Genomic DNA, 11,399 nt, shown 5'->3' with positions numbered 1-11,399 from the left:
GCTTTGTTCGTGTGATGCTTTCTAAGGCCCACTTGACTTCACATTCCAGGATGTCTAGCTCTAGGTGAGTGATCACACCATCGTGATTATCTGGGTCGTGAAGATCTTTTTTGTACAGTTCTTCTGTGTATTCTTGCCACCTCTTCTTAATATCTTCTGCTTCTGTTAGGTCCATACCATTTCTGTTCTTTATTTTGCCCATCTTTGCATGAAATGTTCCCTTGATATTTCTACTTTTCTTGAAGAGATCCCTAGTCTTTCCCATTCTGTTGTTTTCCTCTATTTCTTTGCATTGATCGTTGAGGAAGGCTTTTTTATCTCTCCTTGCTATTCTTTGGAACTCTGTATTCAGATGCTTATATCTTTCCTTTTCTCCTTTGCTTTTCGCTTCTCTTCTTTTCAGAGCTATTTGTAAGGCTTCCCCCAAACAGCCATTTTGCTTTTTTGCATTTCTTTTCCATGGGGACTGTCTTGATCCCTGTCTCCTGTACAATGTCAGGAACTTCCATCCGTAGTTCATCAGGCACTCTATCTATCAGATCTAGTCCCTTAAATCTATTTCTTACTTCCACTCTATTATCATAAGGGATTTGATTTAGGTCATACCTGAACGGTCTAGTGGTTTTCCCTACTTTCTTCAATTTAAATCTGAATTTGGCAATAAGGAGCTCATGATCTGAGCCACAGTCAGCTCCAGGTCTTGTTTTTGCTGACTGTATAGAGCTTCTCCATCTTTGGCTGCAAAGAATATAATCAATCTGATTTTGGTATTGACCATCTGGTGATGTCCATGTATAGAGTCTTCTCTTGTGTTGTTGGAAGAGGGTGTTTGCCATGACCAGTGCGTTCTCTTAGCAAAACTCTATTAGCCTTTGCCCTGCTTCATTCCGTATTCCAAGACTAAATTTGCCTGTTACCCCAGGTGTTTCTTGACTTCCTACTTTTGTATTCCAGTCCCCTATAATGAAAAAGACATTTTTTGGGGGTGTTAGTTCTAGAAGGTCTTGTAGGTCTTCATAAAACCGTTCAACTTCAGCTTCTTCAGCGTTACTGGTTGGGGCATAGACTTAGATTACTGTGATATTGAATGGTTTGCCTTGGAAACGAACAGAGATCATTCTGTCGTTTTTGAGATTGCATCCAAGAACTGCATTTCAGACTCTTTTGTTGACCGTGATGGCGACTCCATTTCTTCTAAGGCATTCCTGCCCACAGTAGTAGATATAATGGTCATCTGAGTTAAATTCACCCATTCCAGTCCATTTTAGTTCACTGATTCCTACCCGTCTAATCTTTGGTTCTTTCCTAATTGAATAACCATCCCTACTATTTTAAAATTTGGTGTCTATGTATGCTCTTACTTTTTGTCATTTTACTTACTGCCTGACACCTATGAATGAACGAGGACGTCTGATTCCTACTTGCCATGTGCTTTTCCTATAGTCTGACTGTTCAGAAGTCAGCGGCGTTGCATCTAAGGTCATGTTTGGGCTTCCCAGACAGTGCTCGTGGTAAAGGACCCACCGGCCAATGCAGGAGACATAAGAAACACGGGTTTGATCCCTGGGTAGGGAAGATCACCTGGAGAAGGGCATGGCAACCCACCCCAGTATTATTGCCTGGAGAGTCCCATGAACATAGGCGCTGGTGGGCTACGGTCCATAGGGTCACAAAGAATCAGACACAACTAAAGCGACATAGCACAAGATCATGTTTGGAATATGGAGTTTCTTTTTTATTTCATATTTTTAGATTCAAATCTAAAATCGGTATATCATTCATTTTGACTATATCAAATTCTCATCTGATATAATATCAGCATGTTAAATCATAAAAGAATGTGTATCCAGTACCATTTTTGCAAGGTAAAATTACAACATCAAAGTTAGTTCTGATTGTTTCCACCTGAATAAAGTAAAGATGATTTTCAGAACATTAACAAAATGGAAAGGGGGAAAAGACACATAGAATCTACGAATGAGTGTGTCCTCTGGTGAACTTTCGTTTTTGCCCATATTCTTCTGGAAGCAGGCTGTGGGCATAAAGCTTCTGTCTTCTCTGTTTCTACACTGTTACTGTGAAACACTGAAGTCTACACAAAGGAAAATAATTAGCAAATGGACTAATTCTGATTTTTAAATGCTTCTATTCTTTAATTTTAAGAGAATTTGACTCACTTGGAAATGCCTCTTGAAAAATAAAAAAGTATTTAAGCCTAAGAGGGAACTATACTATCTTTGGCACACTTTTGCAGGCTACTGTAGATGGATTCTAAACTTGCAACGCAAATAGTAACAATAACAATCGTGGTAGTGATAATGATAACAATGGCTAATACGTATTAATACCTTACTAAGTACCAGTCATTGTTTTAAGTGCATGTAATGACATTTAATCCTTATAACGCCCTCTGAGGTAGTTACCATAATAACTCCCATTTATAGAACAAGAAACTAAGGTGCAGTGAGATTAAGCATCTTCACAAATTCATAGCAATTTAAACCCAGGCAGTCTGGCTCCAACATTGATAATCTTGACGACCATGCAATCCTGACTTAAGAAGTATTAAGTAGTATTACATGAGTAATATTATTACATGAGGATTGCTAAGTTATATACTCAACAGTGTAGAGTTGGTTGGCGTTTTTTTAACTATAGAATTTCGTAGAGAAAGCTATCGCTCTAAACACCAAATACAAGTGGATCATAGTAATTTTAGTAGCTTTGCATACTGAGTTTTAACAAGGACACACCCTTTCTTCTGTCCTCTCCTTCTCACCTTCGGATGTGCTGAACCCAGGAGCCGTGACGTGTGTCTTGCGGCAAGATGTTCACGTGTGTCTGGCCCCATTTCAGTGGCTGGAGTGCAGTAAGGGGCAGTGAGCGTGGTGGGAGTTGGTTATGGTGGGCAGTGGCCAAAGCACTGGGTTAGGCCCCAGTTCTCTGCTCCTGCTATAATCCCTTTTGCTCGAGTAGAATCTCTTGCAGGGGGAATTAGGGGAATTCTTCAAGGATGAACGGTATGTCCCCCAGGGTTACTGTCCCTGAGGGGGCTCACAGACAAGCTGTCCACAGTTCTCTTTTGCTTCCCCAAGTTGATACAAAAAGAGCTGGCTGATAACTAAACTGATGTTCTACCATACTTGGAGACATTGCTTAAATTTGTACCACTTTAAAAGCTTATTACCAGCTAAGCAGAAAAAAAAGTAAAATACTTGACATTTTGGTATCTGTGATATTAAAAAGAACTAATATTTAATATTCAAGTGGCAACAGCTTGTAGAGTTTGCACACAACATCCATAGGGATCGATTTTTCTTTAAAATGGCCTTTAGGAGTTTTTAAACAGCTGACACCTCCATTCTCTGCATCCCTCTTCCCTGCCAGTACCGTGGGGCACACGATGAGTGCAGCCGCAGACGTGTAACTCTTCACTGCAGGATTTGTCTATGCAAATAACAGAGAATGTGGGAAATGAAGAAAAATGCAATTTCCACTGAATCAACCTCAGTGCCATCTCGACTACTAGAAATGAATAGATGTCTTTAGAGGGCTTTTCTCCATATGGTCGCTCAGTTCCCCTTATATCCTATCCATGAGAAGAGAGAACTGTCATTACCTAATTGGTCATCAGTCATCCCACACCTGTACCAAGGCCACATAATGACAAATATACTGGTACTGGCATTCTTCCAGCATGACTAATTGTCACAGTACTAATTCACTCACCTGTGGAATTTTCAACTTCCCCAGCCTGCTGTCAAGAAGATGCATAATAATGGAATAAAGGTTTAAAGATGCTGAACACTATGAAATATTTCACGTATATTCCACCAGAAAACTTCCACTTAAACATGTGTTGGGTGGCTATAATTATTCATTGCTGAGGTTAGAAAAAAAAACAAAACTGGTCATATATACATTTACCTGGTAGAAAATTAGGAGACAAAGGGACAAGTCTTTCAGACATAGAGGAAAAAAAAATACTGATCAGATTGCCTAAAACCTGTTCCTTTATCTGTGTTTATTTACCTGTATTTACCTATTTAACTGTAATATATATTCTACCTTACAAAGCCCTTCATTTTTGTGTTAGTATTATTTAAGAAAATATTTTTTCTATTCAAATAATAAGATAAAGAAGTAATTTATTGTTTTTCTTCCCCCAAGAAATGTGGCAAAATTTAGGAGGGAGATATAGGCATGCATTAGTTTAGGTAAAATGGTAAACCAAATTGTGATATCTTTGCATCTTTGCCAAGCACTCTGGCATGAGGATTTTTTTTAATGCTAGACTGTGTTTGTAAAAATTAATTAATTTTAATCAATTTATATTAATTAATATTAAAAATTAATATTTTTCATCAAAAATTATGACCTGCAATTATAATCACTGACTTTTCTGAAGATCTTGTCATCTATTGCCCTCACTGTGGTATTGAGGTACATTTGATGTACCTCTGAGTATTACAAAGAAACTGTCTGACCAATTTTAATATAGGCAACTTAGTTGCCTATGATACAAGTAAAATTTAGAGATAAAAGCCAACCAGGATTTCCTAAAGAAAATTGAAGAGAATTGTTCATTTTATTCTCTATACTATTAAACACAAATTCTGTAGCTTGTTCATTAACCCATCCTGTAGTGTTAATTGGGTCATATGAGGAAAAAAAACTTTCCCTGTTAAGTTTGGAAAACACTGGATTAAATACAGGCTTATCATCATTGCTACAAAATTTCACTTCAGAAAAGTCAATACGCTAATGAGCATTCTGCAGAGAAGACATAAGGTCTTTTCCAACCTTGTTTGACCTGGCTGTTCCATCAGAACACATCTCAGAAGCCAAGAGTCTGCAGAACAGGTTTCTGCCTTCCCATCACAGGGCTCAATATACTTTAGCGAAATTTCAACATTATCCACTTTCAATTGAATCAAAATTGTCTGTGATATTCTTTCATGAGGATAAATATGCAAATAGAATCAGAAACACAAACTCATTTCTTCTAACCAGATCTCAGCCCACATACTCGGAGGTAAAAGAGTAGTGAAATAATCCACTCTGGCATGTTGACCTACAGCAAGCTATTACTTAAAATAGGATTTTTAAGTGATAGAAAAGGAGAGAGGAAAACAGTAGCTTCATACTCGGCACCCGCCTTCTGTTTAGCATATCTGAAAGACCGTTTTCCTCATTTCAAAATTGATAGCCAACTTATTTTTTTGTTGTTTTGCTATTCAAATTTCTGTCCTCTTTTTTCTCCAGAGCTATTTGCTCTAACACTGAATTTTAAGCATCTCTAAAAATGCTTGATATGTTATTATTCTTTCCAGATATTCTCTGACAGCCAAGCCAAGAACATTAAGGAAGAAAGGAGGAATGAGGCTGGATACAGTGCAGTGAGAAGACGTTTCAAGGAGAGGGGTACCTGCAACTCAGAGACTGAACTGTGGCATCAGAATGAGAACTTACCGATACTTCTTGCTTCTCTTTTGGGTTGGCCAGCCCTACCCAACTTTCTCAACTCCATTATCTAAGAGGACTAGTGGTTTCCCGGCAAAGAAAAGGACCCTGGAGCTCTCTGGAAACAGCAAAAATGAGCTGAGCCGTTCGAAAAGGAGCTGGATGTGGAATCAGTTCTTTCTCCTGGAGGAATACACGGGATCCGATTATCAGTATGTGGGCAAGGTAGGATTCCATTGGGCTCTTTGACATTCTGGTTTTAAAAGCCTGAAGAAGTTGCTTTTCATAAATAGAACAGGGAGGATGTGAACTCTTCCCCCAGTACAGTAAGAATTGTTGCTTATCTGGTAAGACTTTTTTTTTTTCACTTGAGTAGTTTCAGAAAGAAGACTGTAGCAAGAAGCTGAGAAATGTTAGCACTGCAACAAAGAAAGAGAAATGCTTCAGTTGAAAATGAAACGCCCACAACCATACGCATAGGATTATCATAAATCCTTTAATTTTTACTTTAGCTTGAAAAATGTGGTCCAGCTATTCTATAAAGTAGGATGCATTAAAAATAGGAATAGAGAGATTAAGCTGTAAGGAAAGGAAGCTTCCTTTTTTTCTCATTCTGAGGAAAAAAAAAACATTCTGAGCGTTTGTCCTTTGGCCAGATTCAAATTAACTATTTCTTAACTTTGCTACCTACAGAGCCGACTATGCTCTGACCAGTCAGAGATCTTTATCCTCAAAACCCACTATTGCCTTAGATTTAGTTGCATTGCTGCTGCTTTTTTGTCTTGTCTCCAATAATTGCTAATAACCAGGCATTTCAAAACCTTATGATTTAATTGTGGCAAAGTTCACAAAAGAGGAAAATGGTTATGTAAAGGTGCCATTTCCAAATATCATCTGACCATTTTATTGACTCCAGAAAGTAAAATGAGGAGGCATGGCTTATTATAGCCCTTACAGACTACTGGAGCTGAGTCAGGGAAACAGCTTGCTTATACTGTCATCATGAATTTCACTGAAATTTTATCATCAGTCACATTCCCACTGCAGAAGGTCTGCATCCTGCTAAAAAGTGAGAAAGACAGGGATACAGGTCTGTACTTTGTAGATTCTCTGTTTCAGAATATGGTACTGATCAGGAAAATAATTGTCACACATCCTTTTCATAAACAAACTAGGGACAAACGTAATAGAGATAATAAAACGTCTTCATTTATGAGTACAACTACAATTTTAGAACATCTATATTTGGATATCATGCAAATAGCATAAATTTTACAGATTCCAAGGGCTGCATGTTCACACTTCAGTCTGTTATCAAATATCCCTGAATAACCGGATGCAAATATTCTTTTTAAGTATCTACCAAAATAAATGAAGGAAAACCATCCATGGTTTGGGCTGAGGTAACCAGGCATTTTTCCAATGAAGTGAATTATTAATGTGGCATAACGTAAGAGAGGAAGTATTCCATGAAGGGGTGAACATCAACATGGATCCTTGAGGGACTAGCCTTGTATTTGCTATGAAATTCACAAGCTGTGTGACTGCTGAAGAAAGACAGTCCACTTACTCATACTTCACTCCATTTCCTTTGTGAAATTTGAATAGCACTACTTTAATAGGGCAATTATTGTAAAAAAAAATAATCTTATAATCTTAAAAGCACTTTCTACAATACAAATAACATTATTGTCATCGAAGATTAAGTTTCTAAAAGTGCTTTATTTAAATGATTGACTCCCCTTTTTCTTTTCTTTTTCTTCTCAAATTGTGATGCCATTTTACATTAAAAAATAGCATGTATTTTTAAATACAGATATTTCAAAACACTAGAAGCAGCAATGGGTAAAACCTCAGAAGAATCAGTTTTATGATTATGATTGTGAGAGGTGATATTGCCATGGGAAGAGTTGTGAGCTGTGGACTCAGGCAGATCTGAGGCCATTTCACTGTGCTGACGGGTGCCAGTTGTGTGGCCCACAGAGGTTGTTAACCTTTCCAGGCTTTGGTTTGTTCATCTGGAAAATGCAGAAGCAAAGCCTATCTACCTCATAGAGTTGCAGTGTAAAGTGAGAAGAATTAGTAGCTGGCACATAGTAGGTGCAGAAAGAAGTTATTGTTATCGATGAAAACTCCATTGAATATACTCTATTAAATCCTTAATGCATGGAAGCTGATTATTTTTATATCACTGCAAAAGTAAAATGATGTAATTAACAGATCTCTCAGTGGGTGGTAAATGTAGAGGGTTCTGGGGAAATCCCTTCACAATCACAGCTTCAATTTGATTCATTGGATTTGTATACTTTATTGGCAGCAAGAAAAATTGCCCTTCTTCCTCCACTCATCTGCCCCTCCCCCACCTCCTTGATGTTCTAATCCATAAAGAAGAAATATCCCCCGGGGGAAAAGTCAACCGCGGTAACTGAAGTTATCGTAGATGCCAGCATTGCTCTATCAAATGTATGTAAGAGGTGTTCCTGAACTATTGATAAGGCATTTTCCTGAATCTGTCTTTATATTTTATCAACAAAGAGATAAGACAATTTTTTTACCACAATTAAAAGTGGGCAAAAAAATAAATATTTAAAAAAGGAAAAACAGATTTGCTTCTCATGAGGCAACAGGTTGGTCCACTTTTTTGCACTGCACAACTTTTCCACATTGATTTCTGCACCATACTTGCTTTTTAACATGGGCTTCCCCAGTGCCTCAGCAGTAGAATTCACCTGCAATGTAAGAGACACAGGTTCGATCCCTGGATGAGAAAGATCCCCTGGAGAAAGACATGGCAACCCACTCCAGTGTTCTTGCCTGGCGAATCTCATGGACAGAGAAGCCTGGCGGGCTACAGTCCATAGAGTCACAGAGAGTTGGACAGGACTGAAGCAATTGAGCACATGCACGTGCATTGTGGGAAACTCAGCTTCACAAACATTAACATATGACATCATCAAAAGGAAGGTAGCGCCACCTACTGTTGAAACTGTGAACTACTCTGAGTTAGTAATTCACAAGATGTCTGATACCTCAAGGGTTGCCGTGTTTCGCTCAATCTTTAAAAATATTTCCCAATGCTGCACGCCAGGGTGCCTTGGTGTAAACGCTGAGAACCAAAAGACTGTGGTTAGATTGACATATAAAGATGTACAAAAGCTAATAGAACCTTAAACTGTGCTATTGTGCTAAGTCGCTTTAGTCCTGTCGGACTCTGCAACCCCATGGACTGTAGCCCGCCAGGCTCCTCTGTTCGTGGGATTCTCCAGGCAAGAATACTGGAGCAGGTTGCCATTTTCTCCTCCAGGGGATCTTCTTGACCCAGGGATTGAACCCACGTCTCCTGCATCTCCTGCATTGCTGGTGGATTCATTACCACTGTGCCACCTGGGAAGCCCATAAATAATAGCTACTCAAAGCCTACTCAAAGACCTAAAACTGAAAAGATTCATCTTTTCATGTAACAGATAGAGGCATTAACTGAGGAAAAGTAAGGCCATGAGCAAATGCACTTAAGTAGAAGAAAGACGTTTTTACATTGTAAGTAATGTAATATTTATATGTGTGTTCTGTTTATATTTATATATGAATTCCTTGGTTCCAGGTATTTGGGTGCAAGTCGATAGGGATGACAGTAACAATGGAGGAAAAGGAGAGAATGGGTGTGGGAGCAAGAGGCTACCAGGTGTAGAAGGAGAAAAAAGAAAGCCACGTAAGAGTCCAAGAAACAGCAGAAAATGGATCTGGAGGACAGTGATAGCCAACGGGAATTTGCTATATGGCTCAGGAAACTCAAACAGAGGCTTTCTGTCGATCTAGAGGGGTGGGATGGGGTAGGAGATGGGAGGGAGGTTCAAAAGGAAAGGGATATATGTATATTTATGGCTGATTCATGTCGAGGTTTGACAGAAAACAACAAAATTCTGTAAAGCAAGTATCCTTCAATAAAATAAATAAATAAAACCATGAAGTGAATACAAGATGAGCTTTAAAATTGAAGCACAAGCAAAGGTAGCAAGACCTTCCTTCTCATGCTGTCTTAATGCGTGTGTGTGTGCGTATGTGTGTGTGTGTTCAGTTGCTTTAGTCATGGCTGACCCTTTGCGACGCCACGGACTGTAGCCCACCAGGCTTCTCTGTCCATGGGGATTCTCCAGGCAGGAATACTGGAGTGGGTTGCCATGACCTCCTCCAGGGGATCTTCCTGACCCAGGGATGGAACCCATGTCTCTTACGTCTCCTGCATTGGCAGGCGTGTTCTTTACCACTAGCACCGCCTGGGAAGCCCCGCTGTCTTAATTAATGCCCCTCAGCATTTCTCTGTGGCCATAAATATTTACACAGGAACGTGTACATGGCACAGCCAGCAAGGGATGCATTTGTTGTGTATAGAAGTAAGGAAGGCCAGTTACAGCTGAAAGACTGACAGCCCAAACTCTGATTTATGAGACAATTCTCAACACTTCTACTCACCTGAAAAGGTAGTGGCAGGTAGGGGTAGAAAGAAGTGGTCCTATATTGGGTAAAAGTTTGTGAGCTTAAGATATAGGTATCGATACAAATAAGGAGTATATTGTTTTCTAAAATACATAACCATTTGGGGAAACTTTTAGCTGATTTAGCATAAGCCGCCTCTGTGTCACCTGGGAGTTTGTCAGAAATGTAAATTCTTAGGCCCTCACCTGAGATCTATTGAATCAGAACCTGCTTTTCAACAAAAGCAGAATTTTAGGTGAATTTTATGCATATTAAGGGGTTTCCCTGGTGGATATGTTGTAAGAAATCCGCCTGGAGCACAGGAAACAAGGGCCTGCAAGTTCAATCTGTGGTTTGGGAAGATGTCCTGGAGAAGGAAATGACTACCCACTCCAGTATTCTTTCCTGGGGAATCCCATGGACTGAGGAACCTGGCAGGTTACAGTCCATGGGGTCACAAGAGTCAGACAGGACTTAAGGCCTAAACTACCACCACCACCATACACGTTAAAATTTGAGACGTGCAGCTTTTAAAAATAGTATGTTGGCCTGCGTGTCACTTCCCCAGAGATTCCAATGTACTTGCTTTTTAATTAAGTATTTATGATTCTAATATGTGGTGAAATTTGAGAACCACTGCCCTAGGAGAATATTATTGGCAATAATTATAGCAAGATGTGGCAAGCTTGGTGATAAAATGGGCATCCCCAAAGGATTGTGGAAATACAAAAGACAGGGGCCAACTGGGCTTAGGGGTTCAGCAGAGCTTCCTAGAGGAGGTGATGGGATTGGGATCATGTCTTAAGGAAAGAGCACGAGTTAGCCCACACAGCAGAGGGAGAGTTACCCAGACTTCCCAATTACCTGGATGCAGAAGCCAAGAGAGAGAAAGCAGGAGGTTCCAAAAGTCAAAGATTTCAAGATAGAACAGTCAGGATTGTGAAAATGTCACTGATGCCAGCACAGCAAACAGAAAGAGGTGCATATTTTCTTGTCAATGGTTAAAGGAAAGAGTATTGGATTTTATGCAAAATCACTTAGATTATCTTTCAGTTCAGTTCAGTTGCTCAATCGTGTCCGACTCTTTGCGACCCCATGGACTGCAGCACGGCAGGCTTCCCTGTGCATCACCAATTCCCAGAGCCTACTCAGAGTCATGTCCATTGAGTCGATGACGCCATCCAACCTTCTCATCCTCTATTGTCCCCTTCTCCTCCCACCTTCGATCTTTCTCAGCATCAGGGTCTTTTCCAATGAGTCGGTTCTTCGCATCAGGTGGCCAAAGTATTGGAGTTTCAGCTTCAGCATCAGTCCTTCCAATGAATATTCAGGACTGATTTCCTTTAGGATAGACTGGTTGCATCTCCTTGCAGTCCAAGGGACTCTCAAGTCTTCTCCAACACCACAGTACAAAAGTATCAATTCTTTGGTGCTCAGCTTTAGTTTTAGTCCAATTCTCACAT

At 39.7% G+C, this 11,399-nt stretch overlaps 1 protein-coding gene across 2 annotated transcripts in view; it reads left to right on the top strand.

The window, feature by feature from the left end:
* The window catches only part of CDH6 (cadherin 6, type 2, K-cadherin (fetal kidney)), a 152,390-nt gene that overhangs the window by 79,628 nt on the left and 61,363 nt on the right, over positions 1 to 11,399 (top strand). For both annotated transcript variants that reach the window (XM_010853842.1, XM_010853843.1), the window contains exon 2: positions 5,334 to 5,688. In XM_010853842.1, the coding sequence (XP_010852144.1) occupies positions 5,461 to 5,688 (228 nt within the window). In that variant the 5' untranslated portion in view covers positions 5,334 to 5,460. The remainder of the gene's footprint in view (positions 1 to 5,333; positions 5,689 to 11,399) is intronic.

Source organism: Bison bison, unplaced genomic scaffold, assembly GCF_000754665.1.
Source record: "Bison bison bison isolate TAMUID 2011002044 unplaced genomic scaffold, Bison_UMD1.0 scf7180017864331, whole genome shotgun sequence".
NCBI classification, from domain to species: domain Eukaryota; kingdom Metazoa; phylum Chordata; class Mammalia; order Artiodactyla; family Bovidae; genus Bison; species Bison bison.
Note: the sequence above shows the minus strand (reverse complement) of the source record. Positions and strands in the feature narration are given on the sequence as shown.